The sequence below is a fragment of the Globicephala melas genome, chromosome 1 (assembly GCF_963455315.2).
Source record: "Globicephala melas chromosome 1, mGloMel1.2, whole genome shotgun sequence".
Classification (NCBI taxonomy): Eukaryota; Metazoa; Chordata; class Mammalia; order Artiodactyla; family Delphinidae; genus Globicephala; species Globicephala melas.
Genome location: NC_083314.1, coordinates 80253576 through 80270144, shown reverse-complemented (window position 1 = coordinate 80270144; position 16569 = coordinate 80253576). Strand labels below are relative to the sequence as shown.

At 37.4% G+C, this 16569-nt stretch overlaps 1 protein-coding gene across 4 annotated transcripts in view; it reads left to right on the top strand.

The window, feature by feature from the left end:
• Nucleotides 1–371: 371 nt before the first annotated feature.
• The window catches only part of VPS45 (vacuolar protein sorting 45 homolog), a 67398-nt gene continuing 51200 nt past the window's right edge, over nucleotides 372–16569 (top strand). Inside the window, exons 1-7 of one of the 4 annotated variants that reach the window (XM_030846393.3) lie at nucleotides 372–1073; nucleotides 1703–1837; nucleotides 10027–10087; nucleotides 13619–13698; nucleotides 14768–14836; nucleotides 14957–15094; nucleotides 15531–15641. In XM_030846393.3, coding sequence (XP_030702253.2) covers nucleotides 981–1073; nucleotides 1703–1837; nucleotides 10027–10087; nucleotides 13619–13698; nucleotides 14768–14836; nucleotides 14957–15094; nucleotides 15531–15641 — 687 coding nt within the window. In that variant the 5' untranslated portion in view covers nucleotides 372–980. The remainder of the gene's footprint in view (nucleotides 1074–1702; nucleotides 1838–10026; nucleotides 10088–13618; nucleotides 13699–14767; nucleotides 14837–14956; nucleotides 15095–15530; nucleotides 15642–16569) is intronic. The other 3 variants (XM_060299984.2, XM_060299980.2, XM_030846392.3) reach the window with 3 other exon arrangements.

Sequence of the window (16569 nt, the reverse complement as noted above, 5' to 3'; positions counted from 1 at the left end):
ATCCCCGCGCTACTTTGCTTTAGCCCCACCGAATACATGTCCCCTACCCATTTTTGACCCTGTTAACTCTTCTCCTGCCGCTGTTTCAGCATCGCAAGTCCCCAGCAACCTGGGAGAGTTGAAACCCACGGAGTCCAAACGCCCAGGGAGCCGAAAACTGGGTGGTTCCGGGCTCCGCTGGACCCGCGGCCTGCGAGTTCCGGCGGCAGACCCCACCTCCAGGCCCTCCTGGGAGATCCGAGGCCTCTCCCAGAACATTCCTAAAGGGCGTTCCCTATTTATTCGTTCAATAAGTATTTGTTCAATTTCCGATACCCCTCAGTCTTCGGAAAAGCAATTAGGGCCTCACTTTGCCCGAACTGTGTCCTCGCCTTGTTAATGACACAAATAAGGCGGGGAAGACGAATCTCGGCCACTATTTAGCAAATACCGCGTGAGATTTACCAAATGCCGTCCCTCCGAGTCCCTAGCATCTGCCGGGAACACAAGGCCATCTCCCTTCCCTCCATCCTTCACTGCCACCCAAGAAAGCGTTAATGGCAAATAGCGACCACGGCCAAGCTCTGCTGTTCTTGCCTCCGAGCCAGCATTATGCCAAGTTCCTCCACACCGCGAGGCGCCACCCTCTCCCCAAGCCAGCAGGAGGGGCGTCAGGCCGCGGCCCGGACCCCGGGCCAAGGGCCGGGAGAGATCTGAGCGTCCGGGCCTCAAACACCTCCGGGCTAGAGGTGGGTCGAGAATCAAGTCCGGGCGTGGCATCCTAGGGTGTCTCAGCCAAATTCTTCCAAGTAGCCGGGAGGCTGGTTGTCCGAACCGCGTAGCGAAACTACAACTCCCAGGACCACAGCTGACCGGACTTCCGGAAGCCAAAGCCTGGCGGGGAGGAGGCTGCTGAGATCCGGATAAGAGGCCGGGGGTTAATTTAGCAAGAAAAACGGGGGGCGGGAAGAGCTATAGTGCTAACCTGTCAATTCGCCACCATGAACGTGGTTTTTGCTGTGAAGCAGTACATTTCCAAAATGATAGAGGACAGCGGACCGGGCATGAAAGTACTTCTTATGGATAAAGAGACGGTGAGTTTGCTTTTGCTCAGTGTTTGTGAGGGAACCCTCCTCCCTTGCAATAGCTGGTCCCATTCCACTGTAGGATATAGTATGTAATTAAAGATTTATAAGTGAGGGTCAGTTCAGTGTGGAACTGAAAGGTTGTGTATGTAAAGCTTGCCTAGAAGGTTTGCAGTCTGAATGGCTCTAACCACTGCCGGAGGTTCTTGTACCCAGAACAGTTTATTGAAATCAGAAATCGTTTTTTAAATGCCTCTGCCAAGAAATAATATATAAGACAGCGCACTCGGAGGACTTTGGGATGGTCCTGTTATTTCCACTCAGCGTTATGTTTTTAAAGGAAAGCTGTCAGGGCTCAAACTGAGGTGACAGGTTATTATTTATTGGTCACAAAATTTAAAAAAAGAACTCTTTAAGGTGATGGGAAATTTATGGGTTGTTCGTGTTCAGAGAGAACGTTTCATTTTGGTACATTACTTATTATTTTAGATGCTCAGTAAATGTTATTACATATGTTAGTATTTAAGTTATCCAACTAAGTAGTGTTAATGAAAAAAAAGATTTTAAGGCTTAGGTATGGCTGCTTGTTTTTATTATTCTGGACTAGCATAATATTAGTTAATTCTTTTTCTTTACAGACAGGCATAGTGAGTATGGTATACACACAATCGGAAATTCTCCAGAAGGAAGTGTACCTTTTTGAACGCATTGATTCTCAAAATCGAGAGATCATGAAACACCTGAAAGCAATTTGTTTTCTTCGACCTACAAAGGTACTACATAAACAGCTGCCGTCTGCTTAGGCAAATACAGCACACTATGATCTGGAAGTATTATTAAGGCAAAATAAATTTATATTATCATCATTTGTGGCATCATAATTATCCTGGTTTATCAGAGTTATAACCATGACTCTCCTCCTTTCCACATCTCAGTCACTGCTTACAGCCAGTTTTTCCTTCAAGGTGTCTTTAAGGTTCTCAGCTACTTCCAAAGCCACTAACTATCCCAGCAGAGACCCACATCACTTTATTCCTGGATTAACCTCCATACCTATCACACTGAACACCATTGCCATTTATTTATTTATTTATTTTTAAATTTTTGAATTTTATTTTTTTATACAGCAGGTTCTTATTAGTCATCAGTTTTATACACATCAGTGTATACATGTCAATCCCAATCGCCCAATTCATCACACCCCCACCCCCACCCCCCACGGCTTTCCCCCCTTGGTGTCCATACATTTGTTCTCTACATCTGTGTCTCTATTTTTGCCCTGCAAACTGGTTCATCTGTACCATTTTTCTAGGCTCCACATATATGCATTAATATACGCTATTTGTTTTTCTCTTTCTGACTTACTTCACCCTGCATGACAGTCTCTAGATCCATCCACATCTCTACAAATGACCCAATTTCATTCCTTTTCATGGCTGAGTAATATTCCATTGTATATATGTACCACATCTTCTTTATCCATTCGTCTGTCGATGGGCATTTAGATTGCTTCTGTGACCTGGCTATTGTAAATAGTGCTGCAATGAACATTGGGGTGCATGTGTCTCTTTGAATTATGGTTTTCTCTGGGTATATGCCCAGTAGTGGGATTGCTGGATCATATGGTAATTCTATTTTTAGTTTTTTAAGGAACCTCCATACTGTTCTCCATAGTGGCTGTATCAGTTTACATTCCCACCAACAGCGCAAGAGGGTTCCCTTTTCTCCACACCCTCTCCAGCATCTGTTGTTTGTAGATTTTCTGATGATGCCCATTCTAACTGGTGTGAGGTGATACCTCATTGTACTTTTGATTTGCATTTCTCTAATGATTAGTGATGTTGAGCAGCTTTTCATGTGCTTCTTGGCCATCTGTATGTCTTCTTTGGAGAAATGTCTATTTAGGTCTTTTGCCCCAGTTCCAATGTTGTCCCAGTTCCAATGTTCCTTGGATTGGGTTGTTTGTTTTTTTAATATTGAGCTGCATGAGCTGTTAATATATTTTGGATATTAATCCTTTGTCCATTGATTCGTTTGCAAATATTTTCTCCCATTCTGAAGGTTGTCTTTTCGTCTTCTTTATGGTTTCCTTTGCTGTGCAAAAGCTTTGAAGTTTCATTAGGTCCCATTTGTTTATTTTTGTTTTTATTTCCATTACTCTAGGAGGTGGATCAAAAAAGATCTTGCTGTGATTTATGTCAAAGAGTGTTCTTCCTGTGTTTTCCTCTAAGAGTTTTATAGTGTCCAGTCTTACATTTAGGTCTCTAATCCATTTTGAGTTTATTTTTGTGTATGGTGTTAGGGAGTGTTCTAATTTCATTCTTTTACATGTAGCTGTCCAGTTTTCCCAGCACCACTTATTGAAGAGACTGTCTTTTCTCCATTGTATATCCTTGCCTCCTTTGTCATAGATTTGTTGACCATATGTGCGTGGGTTTATCTCTGGGCTTTCTATCTTGTTCCATTGATATATGTTTCTGTTTTTGTGCCAGTACCATATTGTCTTGATTACTGTAGCTTTGTAGTATATTCTGAAGTCAGGGAGTCTGATTCCTCCAGCTCCGTTTTTTTCCCTCAAGACTGCTTTGGCTATTTGGGGTCTTTTGTGTCTCCATACAAATTTTAAGATTTTTTGTTCTAGTTCCATAAAAAATGCCATTGGTAATTTGATAGGGATTGAATCTGTAGATTGCTTTGGGTAGTATAGTAATTTTCACAGTACTTATTCTTCCAATCCAAGAACATGGTATATCTCTCCATCTGTTGGTATCATGTTTAATTTCTTTCATCAGTGTCTTATAGTTTTCTGCATACAGGTCTTTTGTCTCCCTAGGTAGGTTTATTCATAGGTATTTTATTCTTTTTGTTGCAGTGGTAAATGGGAGTGTTTCCTTAATTTCTCTTTCAGATTTTGCATCATCAGTGTATAGGAATGCAAGAGATTTCTGTGCATTAATTTTGTATCCTGCAACTTTACCAAATTCATTGATTAGCTCTACTAGTTTTCTGGTGGCATCTTTAGGATTCTCTATGTATAGTATCATGTCATCTGGAAACAGTGACAGTTTTACTTCTTCTTTTCCAATTTGTATTCCTTTTATTTCTTTTTCTTCTCTGATTGCCATGGCTAGGACTTCCAAAACTATGTTGAATGATAGTGGTGAGAGTGGACATCCTTGTCTTCTTCCTGATTTTAGAGGAAATGCTTTCAGTGTTTGACCATTGAGAATGATGTTTGCTGTGGGTTTATCATATATGGCCTTTATTATGTTGAGTTAGGTTCCCTCTATACCCACTTTCTGGAGAGTTTTTAACATAAATGGGTGTTGAATTTTGTCAAAAGCTTTTTCTGCCTCTATTGAGATGATCATATGGTTTTTATTCTTCAATTTGTTAATATGGTGTATCACATTGATTGATTTGCATATATTGAAGAATCCTTGCATCCCTGGGATAAATCCCACTTGATCATGGTATATGATCCTTTCAATGTGTTGTTGGACTCTGTTTGCTAGTATTTTGTTGAGGATTTTTGTATCTATATTCATCAGTGATATTGATCTGTAATTTTCTTTTTTTGTAGTATCTTTGTCTGGTTTTGGTATCAGGGTGATGGTGACCTCACAGAATGAGTTTGGGAGTGTTCCTTCCTCTGCAATTTTTTGGAAGAGTTTGAGAAGGATGGTTGTTAGCTCGTCTCTAAATGTTTGATAGAATTCACCTGTGAAGCCATCTGGTCCTGGACTTTTGTTTGTTGGAAGATTTTTAATCACAGTTTCAATTTCACTACTTGTGATTAATCTGTTCATATTTTCTATTTCTTCCTGGTTCAGTCTTGGAAGGTTATACCTTTCTAAGAATTTGTCCATTTTTTCCAGGTTGTCCATTTTATTGGCATAGAGTTGCTTGTAGTAGTCTCTTAGGATGCTTTGTATTTCTGTGGTGTCTGTTGTAACTTCTCCTTTTTCATTTCTAAGTTTATTGATTTGAGTCCTCTCCCTCTTTTTCTTGATGAGTCTGGCTAATGGTTTATAAATTTTGTTTATCTTCTCAAAGAACCAGCTTTTAGTTTTATTGATCTTTGCTATTGTTTTCTTTGTTTCTATTTCATTTATTTCTGCTCTGATCTTTATGATTTCTTTCCTTCTGCTAACTTTGGGTTTTGTTTGTTCTTCTTTCTCTAGTTCCTTTAGATGTAAGGTTAGATTGTTTATTTGAGATTTTTCCTGTTTCTTGAGGTAGGCTTGTATAGCTATAAACTTTCCTCTTAGAACTGCTTTTGCTGCATCGCATACATTTTGGATCATCGTGTTTTCATTGTCATTTGTCTCTAGGTATTTTTTGATTTCCTCTTTGATTTCTTCAGTGATCTCTTGGTTATTTAGTAACGTATTGTTTAACCTCCATGTGTTTGTGTTTTTTTACTTTTTTTTCCCTGTAATTCATTTCTAATCTCATAGCATTGGGGTCAGAAAAGATACTTGATATGATTTCAGTTTACTTAAGTTTACTGAGGCTTGATTTGTGACCCAAGATGTGATGTATCCTGGAGATGTTCTGTGCGCACTTGAGAAGAAAGTGTTATCTGCTGTTTTTGGATGGAATGTCCTATAAATATCAATTAAATCTATCTGGTCTATTGTGTCATTTAAAGCTTGTGTTTCCTTATTTATTTTCATTTTGGATGATCTGTCCATTGGTGTAAGTGAGGTGTTAAAGTCCCCCACTATTATTGTGTTACTGTTGATGTCCTCTTTTAGAGCTGTTAGCAGTTGCCTTATGTATTGAGGTGCTCCTATGTTGGGTGCATATATATTTATAATTGGTATATCTTGTTCTTGGATTGATCCCTTGATCATTATGTAGTGTCCTTTCTTGTCTCTTGTAACATTCTTTATTTTAAAGTCTATTTTATCTGGTATGAGTATTGCTACTCCAGCTTTCTTTTGATTTCCATTTGCATGGAATATCTTTTTTCATCCCCTCACTTTCAATCTGTATGTGTCCCTAGGTCTGAAGTGGGTCTATTGTAGACAGCATATATATGGGTCTTGTTTTTGTATCCATTCAGCAAGCCTGTGTCTTTTGGTTGGAGCGTTTAATCCATTCACTTTTAAGGTAATTATTGATATGTATGTTCCTATGACCATTTTCTTAATTGTTTTGGGTTTGTTTTCGTAGGTCCTTTTCTTCTCTTGTGTTTCCCACTTAGAGAATTTCCTTTTGCATATGTTGTAGAGCTGGTTTGGTGGTGCTGAATTCTCTTAGCTTTTGCTTGTCTGTAAAGCTTTTGATTTCTCCATCGAATCTGAATTAGATCCTTGCTGGGTAGAGTAATCTTGGTTGTAGGTTCTTCCCTTTCATCACTTTAAGTATATAATGCCACTCCCTTCTGGCTTGTAGAGTTTCTGCTGAGAAATCAGCTGTTAACCTTATGGGAGTTTCCTTGTATGTTATTTGTAGTTTTTCCCTTGCTGCTTTCAATAATTTTTCTTTGTCTTTAATTTTTGCCAATTTGTTTACTATGTGTCTCGGCGTGTTTCTCCTTGGGTTTATCCTGTACGGGACTCGCTGCACTTCCTGGACTTGGGTGGTTATTTCCTTTCCCATGTTAGGGAAGTTTTCAACAATAATCTCTTCAAATATTTTCTTGGGCCCTTTCTCTCTCTCTTCTCCTTCTGGAACCCCTATAATGAGAATGTTGTTGTGTTTAATGTTGTCCCAGAGATCTCTTAGGCTGTCTTTATTTCTTTTCATTCTTTTTTCTTTATTCTGTTCTGTAGCAGTGAATTCCACCATTCTGTCTTCCAGGTCACTTACCCGTTCTTCTGCCTCAATTATTCTGGTATTGATTCCTTCTAGTATAGTTTTCATTTCAGTTATTGTATTGTTCATCTCTGTTTGTTTGTTCTTTAATTCTTCTAGGTCTTTTTTAAACATTTCTTGCATCTTCTTGATCTTTGCCTCCATTCTTTTCCGAGGTCCTGGATCATCTTCACAATCATTATTCTGAATTCTTTTTCTGGAAGGTTGCCTGTCTCCCCTTCATTTAGTTGTTTTTCTGGGCTTTTATCTTGTTCCTTCATTTGGTACATAGCCCTCTACCTTTTCATCTTGTCTTTCTTTCTGTGAATGTGGTTTTTGTTCCACAGGCTGCAGGACTGTAGTTCTTCTTGCTTCTGCTGTCTGCCCTCTGGTGGATGAGGCTGTCTAAGAGGCTTGTGCAAGTTTCCTGATGGGAGGGACTGGTGGTGGGTAGAGGTGACTGTTGCTCTGGTGGGCAGAGCTCAGTAAAACTTTAATCTGCTTGACTGCTGATGGGTGGGGCTGGGTTCCCTCCCTGTTGGTTGTTTGGCCTGAGACAACCCAACACTGGAGCCTACCTGGGCTCTTTGGTGGGGCTAATGACAGACTCTGGGAGGGCTCACGCTAAGGAGTACTTCCCAGAACTTCTGCTGCCAGTGTCCTTGCCCCCATGGTGAGCCACAGCCACCCTCTGCCTCTGCAGGAGACCCTCCCACACTAGCAGGTAGGTCTGATTCAGTCTCCCCTGGGGTCACTGCTCCTTCCCCTGGGTCCTGATGCTCACACTACTTTGTGTGTGCCCTCCAAGAGTGGAGTCTCTGTTTCCCCCAGTCCTGTCAAAGTCCTGCAATCAAATCCCACTAGGCTTCAAAGTCTGATTCTCTAGGAATTCCTCCTCCTGTTGCCAGACCCCCAGGTTGGGAAGCCTGATGTGGGGCTTAGAACCTTCATTCCAGTGGGTGGACATCTATGGTATAAGTGTTCTCCAGTCTGTGAGTCACCCACCCAGCAGTTATGGGATTTGATTTTACTGTGATTGTGCTCCTCCTACCATCTCATTGTGGCTTCTCCTTTGTCTTTACATGTGGGGTATCTTTTTTGGTGAGTTCCAGTGTCTTCCTGTCGATGATTGTCCAGCAGCTAGTTGTGATTTTGGTGTTCTCGCAAGAGGGAGTGAGAGCACGTCCTTCTACTCCACCATCTTGGTTCAGGGCCACCAATACATACTTATATCAGTGTTTTCAGTCTTTATCATTTTATTCACATCTATGCTCAGGAACCTTTAATGACTCAATTTTACTTCCATCATTAAGTTTATATTTAGTAGCCCTCAGAGCCCTCCTTTAGCTGGTCTGGTCTGCCCTTATGTATTCAACCTCCTATGTCCTACCTCTGCTCCTCCACTGCAGCCAGATTGGCCTTTTTATGATCCCTTTACATACTCATTCCTGTCCTCTGTTCTCTTCCCCTGATTAAAGATTCTTTAGCCTTCTGTCAGTTTTCAGCCATCATCTTCTAAATCTAACTTGAGTCCTCCTTTAAAATTCCTTTACTATTTCAATCTTATTTTGTATGTTCTCTTGTTTTATATTCATGTTCTTAACTCCAGTGCTTGTACATTATCTACTTTCCAATATACAAATCTGACCATGTCACCACGCTTGAAATCCTTGAACGTTTGCTCATTGCTTTTATGATAAAGACAAAACTCCATTAAGTGTGGCCTGCAAGGCCCTGTATGGTCTAGTTCCTACTATTTCTATAGCCTCATTTCAAACCATTCCCCTTTTGCTCTTAGCCACACTAACCTTTCAGTCCACTGTATTCCGTCATGCCGCAGGACCTTTGCACAGGTTCTTCTCTTTGCCTGGAACGTTTTCACTCCCTCAAGCAAATCTTTCCTGGCTTTGCTGACCAGTTCAAACTCCCCTCTCATAAACACTTATAGAACCATCTTCCTCTTCCTATTACTTGTCATGGTTGAAGTCTCGTATGGTTTGTGTGATTAATTAATATGTCTCACCTACCAGCAGTAAGCTCCAGGAGAGCATATTTTCACACTGTTCTGTCCCCATTGCCTGCCACATAATGGATACTCAATAAATAGTTCCTGAATTAATTAATACATCAATTAATTCTTTGATACAGTAGTTTCTAATTGTTTCATATTAGTCATGAAATTTTGGCTCTGGGAGGGATCTTAGAGATTATCAGTCTATCATTTCCTAACATTTTTTATTGGAGAAGCTCTTTCAGTGCCATATGTATGTTCCCTCAAACTCAAAATGTGTTGTCAAAAACAATTTTTCCTTAAGATTACATTATAAAGTTAATTTTTAATGTGTTTTTTAAATTTAAATTACAGTTTTTAAAGTCTTTTTCCCATTTAACAAGCAATATGTATTGCTTACATTACTTTTAATTCTATAAGGAAATGTATGGTTTTTTAACATTCAAAAATGATATTTTATATCATGTATAATTTGGGGATCAACTTTATACTGAAATTTAACCGTATGTTATAGTATCAAAAGTAGATAAGATCTGCATTATGATCGTATGTAATTGGAATTATTATGTTTTGACCATTTGAAAATCAACTTTTAGTTCTAAATTTCATGTTTTATTTTTAAATAATGTAATTATACAAAAGGTCTTAGCCTACTGTTTGCAAATACTTCACAAATATTGCAGTTCTGCAGCCTCTGGTCCCAATTAGTTAAAAGTCGAAGTGAATATATTTAACTATATTTTCTCTTGAATGTTGGTTTTTAAAGGACTAGACACATTTTGATGTTCCACATAAGAATTTTGATCAGATGAATAAAATTTATAAACAAACAGCTTGAGGCAAATTTGCAGAATTATTATCTATTTTATGTTGTATTTCAACATCTATGTCCTTTATATTTTTTAATCTTAATTTGGCCAAGGCAATGCAGCTAGTTAATGTTACATGATTCCTGATCATTGTATTCAATGTGGCTCTTTTTTATCCCCAGCCCTCACCCCTCCCAACATACACACACTTAATCTAGACCTCAGCACACAGTAGGCACTCAGTAAATACTTAAATAAATCAGTGGATGATACGTATTTATTACTTTTTCACTTAAGCAGTTCTCGTATTTTATTTGTTTGTTCTTTTCTTTTCTAGGAGAATGTGGATTATCTGATTCAGGAGCTCCGAAGACCCAAATACAGTATATATTTTATTTGTAAGTATGTTATTTCACCTGTTCAATCATGTAACTAAATCCTAGCTAATATGTTCTATTGGGTACTTCATATCATCAGTAAGTTAATTGAATCCATCACTGAAAGAGTCTGGTGAGTTTTTTTGTCATTTCAAAGTATTAAAAGTGTTAAAAGTGTTGGACCAACATTCTGTTTCTGAGAGCTAAATGTGATTTCCACTCATCATAGACTGCTTAGGTTAAAAACAAATTTTTTGTTAAGTTTTACTTTGCCCTTCAAGTTTCTTTATAAGTCAAAAGTTGTAAGTAGTCAACTTTCACATTCTACCTTTGCCAAAAACGTATGTATATTTATTTCTATTTTACATTTTTATGAACGGAGGCATAGAAGCTGATTTATTTATTTGGAGGGAGGATATACTTGAGTTTGTTGGAAAAGCAGAGATTTACTTTACATACCAGATGAAAACAGTCTACTTCTCTTTGCAACTTTATGTAATACTTGAAAGTACAAGTCATCAGGTAGATATCTCCTATTTGCATAACTTTTGGGGAGGGGAAAGGGGGTGGAGGCCTGGAAATAAACTGGGTTTGTGGTTACTATACAATTTATATGGATTTTTTTAATGTAATACATTCTGCTTTGGAAGTTACATCTTTTCTCCTCTAGATGTCCTTATTGATCTTCATAGCATTTGTATTGTTTACTTGAAGGCTTTGGAGTTTTAGGGTTTAAACTATAGTCTAAGATATATACTTTCTTCTGCATATACTACAATTTAATAATGGTACAAAAAATTAACATTTGTGATAAGACACTGTAGTTTATAAGAACTCTCTCATATTTTATTCAGCCCTTAAAACAACCCCAGGAGGTAAAAACAGGCAATTTTATTCTTTTCTGTCATCCTACTTTTGTTTTTGTTATTGTTTTATTTTTGGCTAATAATCACGGGTTTTCTTTTTCAATTAAGCTTTTTTTTCCTTTTTTTCTTTTCTTTTCTTTTTTTAAATTTATTTGATTTTATCTGTGGCTGCATTGGGTCTTTGTTGCTGCGCACGGGCTTTCTCTAGTTGCTGCAAGCAGGGGCTACTCTTCATTGCCGTGCTCAGGCTTCATTGCGGTGGCTTCTCTTGTTGCAGAGCATGGGCTCTAGGTGCGTGGGCTTAAGTAGTTGTGGCATGCAGGCTCAGTAGTTGTGGCTCACGGGCTCTACAGCACAGACTCAGTAGTTGTGGTGCACAGGCTTAGTTGCTCCGCGGCATGTGGGATCTTCCCGGACCAGGGCTCGAACCTGTGTCCCCTGCATTGGCAGTCAGATTCTTAACCACTGTGCCACCAGGGAAGTCCTCATTTTTATTTATTTATTTATTTATTTAATTACTGAGTAGTATTCCATGGTATGGATGTACCACAATTTGTTTAACTGTTCACCTGTTGAAGGACCTCTCAGTTGTTTCTAGTTCGGGCTAATACAAATAAAGTTGTTATAAATATTTGTGTATAGGTTTTTGTGTGAACGTAAGTCTTTATTTCTCTGTAATAAATAATACCCAGGGAGCAATTGCTGGGTCATATCGTAGTTGCATGTTTAGTGTTTTAAGAAACTGCTAAATGTTTTCTGGCATGACTATGCCATTTTACATTTCCATTAGCAGTGTACAGGTGATCTAATTTCTTTGTATCCTCACAAGCATTTAGTGTTGTCCCTGTTTTTCATTTTAGCCATTCTGATAGGTGTGCAGTCATTCCAGTATTTTTTAAGTCAGATTACAAGCTAGGTACTGAGGATAGGAAAGTATAAAAACTTTTGTATTCAATGACACACATAGACACACATACACACACACATATATTTATATAGAGAGAGAGACTGATTCCCCATACTGTCAAATTTATCTGGACATCTAACAGAATTACTGTTTTGCTGAGTCTCTTAGCTAAAAATTGAATAGATCATGAGATGAAAGACTCCCTTTTCCTCTGAAAAGTTATTTGATGCAGTGGTTGGGATTAATAACCAAAAATAAGTCTAATATTTACTCTTCTGGTTGTAAAGTTTGTTTGATTTGGGCTGTAAATCTATGAAGTCAAAAAAAATTATATATGTTAAAGTAGTTAGCACTAAAACCTAGGAAAAATGGACTGTTGAAATGTCTTGGGTGGAGCAATCAATTTCACAATTTTATTTGATTGAAATAAACTAAAATGAGTTTATATATAGTGATTTTATTCTTTACAGACTTTTAGCACAATTTATATTAATTAGCACAAAACTGGCCTTCTGCTCATGTCATTTTTTAATAATTTTATTTTTGTATATTCTTATGTCTACTAAACATCTTGTATAACAGGCTCCTCCCTTCCTTTATTTAAAAAAAAACTTTTTTATTATGGAAGTTTTCAAATATGTAAAAAGTAGACAGAATAGTCTAATAAATCCCAATGTACCCATCACCCAGTTTCTACAGTTATTGTACCATGGCCAATCTTGTTTTAGCTATACTGCTGTCTACTCCCCCATCAATATCATATTGAAGATAACCTAAGACATCACATGATTTCATCCATAAATATTTCCATGTACATCTCTAAATGATAAGGACTTGTTTTAAAGAGTACCATTATTATATCCAAATAATGAAGAAAATTCCTATTTATTCAAATATTCATTCAGTGTTCAAATTTCAAATTCTTTCATGCCTTTTTTTTTCACCACTGTTTGTTTGACTCAGGATCATAGTAAGGTCCACACATTGCTATTGGTTGATACGTTGTTTAAGTTTCTTTGATCTTCTATAAGTCCTCTCTCTACCCCAACCGCCATGCGGTCTATTTATTGAAGAAACTACATTGTTCTGTTAAAGTTTCCCACAGCCTGGATCTTGCTGATTGCGTCTGCATGGGGTACTTTAACATGTTCTTTGCAATTTAAAATGTTCCCTCTGTCCTCTAGTTCTTGTAAATTAGTACTTGGATACAGAGGCTTAATTAGATTCAGATTTGATTTCTTTTTGACGAGAATATTTCATAGATAGTGTTGTGTGCTTCCACTGATTGTCTCTTACTGTGATACTAGCAGAGGTTAATGCCCAATGCCTAGTTCCATCCATTGATTCATTTGGGGTTTGAAAAAAATGATGGTGTTTTAATTCTATCCTTATCATTCCTTTGCTTTTTAGCTGGAAAATTTCTTTAAAGAGGAGTTTCCCCTCATCTACCGTTTGGTTATCTGGTGGTACAGTTTGCATATAAAAGGATAAAAGCTTACTTCTTTCCCAGTATTTGCTATTTTCAATATAATGATTTGGTTCCCTAGCATCCTCCAATGCCTACAATGGTGGTTCCCTTTTTTTTTCTTTTAAGTATTATGAATTTACAGATTTAAACATATTTGTGCTGTTCATTCCAATGTGAAGGTGTTTGACATATACCACAATGTATACTAAATTTCACTTAGTCATTAGACTTTAACTGTCAGGCCCATTTATGTCTAATTGCAGCAGAGGTGATCTCCTCTGAGTCAACCACAACCTATATGTCTGTTTCAGATTTCAGTAATGTGATCAGCAAGAGTGATGTGAAGTCATTAGCTGAAGCTGATGAACAGGAAGTGGTGGCTGAGGTTCAGGTAAACATATTGGTCCTCTAATACATATCTTATATTGGCCCTTTCTAAAGATTTGAGTCTAAAAATATGGAAGGTGTTGTCTCATAAGAAAGGAAGCTATTGATCAGACACAATAAATGTGCATTGCACCAGACTATACTCATATTTAGAAAATTTGGAAGAGGTATCAAATTGAGTGGGAATAGAATTAAAGTAGGCAGTGGGAATGAGGAGATTGGAAAGGTACTGGATTGGTAGGGACGGTTTCACAGGGTTGGGGGCAGAGCCAGATATGTCTTATGCTAGTTTTATGAGCTATACTGTAAGAATATTCATCTACACAGTTATAGTTTATATCTGATTGGGAGACAATAGGAAGTAAAGGATGTGAATGAGGTTTATTAAAGTTCTGTTTGTGATTATCTTGCTTTGGGAAGTAGTAAGCAGATTTGTCATTAGGTTAAAACGTGCAACTCCTAAATGTTTATTCTGCATTCTATGTAATACTTCACATTAGAACATTTCATGTTACCTTTTCCTTCTTAAACCCTTTAGTGTTCTTGAATACATTATCACAGATGTTTGAATACATTTATCACCTAAGTGAAGAATATCGTCCTCAGGGAAGCAAATAAACAAGTTTTGGATTTTCAGGAGGATGCGCTAGGTGATAAATGAATGAAAAAAGAATGACCTATTTTAAATCATATTCTCCCTCATAAGAATACACTGGACAGCAAAGTTCTTATTCATCTAACTGAGTGTAACATTGTGTATCTTTAGCAGTGTTTTATTTTTACTAATTGATAAGTCTTCTTAAGTATGATATGTATATTTATACAACTTTGTTTTTTGGGTTTTTTTTGTTAAAGATTTATTATTATTGCTACTATTTTATGATTATCTTATTAATTCCCTCACATTGACTATTGTTACTCAATTGTTAATTGATCAATTTTTCTCTTTTATACCTGCATTTCCTCAAATTTGATTGTATCACATAGTATTATATCACATATGAAAAATATTATTGCATGATACAGTTAGTTGTTTATGGAATGACTGACTAATCTTGGTGCTTTGTTTGCAGGAATTTTATGGTGATTACATTGCTGTGAATCCACATTTGTTTTCCCTCAATATTCTGGGTTGCTGCCAGGTATGGAAAGAAAGGATTTTTTTTAAAGTTTATTTATCAGGTAGGAGTTAATTCAGTAAGTAATTGGACTTGTAAGATAAAATTCAAATATTTTCTCTGAATATATGTTTTAACAAAAAGGGTCGAAATTGGGATCCAGTCCAACTATCCAGAGCAACTCAAGGACTGACAGCTCTCCTTTTATCTCTGAAGAAATGTCCCATGATTCGTTACCAGCTTTCATCAGAGACAGCAAAGAGACTTGCAGAATGTGTTAAGGTATGGCATTCTCTATCTCCAGTTCCAAAACATCAAGACCATTCATTTCTTTTTCATATTTCAGAAATTAAAGGAATATTTTATCTAAAACTAAGGAGATGATGTGTTAGGTTTACTGGCAAAGAAGTAGGCATTTGTAATTCAAGACCAAAAGCAACAAATTAGAGCTAAGATTCTTAGGTTTAACCCAAGAAACATTTGCAAGCTACTTAACTTCTTTTGATCCTATTAAACCGCTTGTAAAATAGTTTCAAATCCTAACCCCTTAAACAGAATGCTACTAAACTTTGTCAAGCTTTTGAATCCTTTTATGGAAGGCATATGAAAGTGCAAGAAACTATTGTTAAATGTGGTTTTTGTGTATTAATTTTCTATTTATATCATCTCTATCTGCTACTAATTGGTTCACCAAACCGTCTTTCTCTCTTACCCACAGCAGGTGATAACTAAAGAATATGAACTGTTTGAATTCCGGCGGACTGAGGTTCCTCCATTGCTACTTATTTTAGATCGCTGCGATGATGCCATCACCCCATTGCTAAACCAGGTGCAGAGCCCTTTGTTAGCATAAAGAAAAGATGATTTCAAGTGGTATTCATCAAAATGCAGATGTGGAAATGAACAACATGGTCCATTTATTTGCCTTCTTATTTTCAGCTATTCTTGTTTTTGCCTTGTGTTTCCTAGCATTCTGGTATCAGTGTTCTTCCAGCCACAGTCATCTTCAGCTCTTTCTTCTGCCTCATCCTTCCTGTCCCTTTCTGCCACCATCCCTAATTAAGGCAACTTCTGGGTCTGTAGATTCTACTTTTCCAGTGTCTGCTCTTATCCATTCATATTGCCATTATCTTGGTGTATTTAATCTCTTATAGGAATCCTCAAATAGTCATCTTCTTGATTCCCCACTTTTAATTTCTCTCCACTCTAATGTATCTCAAGGATACAATGTTGTTAAATTACTTTTACTAAAGTAAGTTCTGATCCTATTACTCCTGGCTTAAAAATCTTAATTGTTTCCCATTTGCCTACTGGATGAAATACAGACTCCTGAACTTGGCATCCATGAGCCTTCACAATGTAGGCTCAACGTTATAGAAAACCTGCAGCCCACTACTGTGTAGATATACCTCATGATTTCCTGCCATCATTTTATTCATGTTGTGACCTCTCTTTGAACTCTGGCATGTTTGGAATACATTCTCTTCCCATCTTCACCTCTCAAAATTCTTATCCTTTAAAACCACTTGAAACATCTTTTAAGTGTTTTTGAAACATCTTATGTCTCATGCTGCACTTTCTATGTTGTACCTTTGATTGTTTTCACAGTCTCCTAGGTTATACATTCCTCCAAGGCAGACTGTGTCTTACTAATGTTTGTTCTTCTGTGAATACAAGCACAGTGCCTTACACTTTGTAGATACTTTATTAATAGTGACTTTAAATTTATAGGAAGAGGCACAGTCTATATTTCAGTT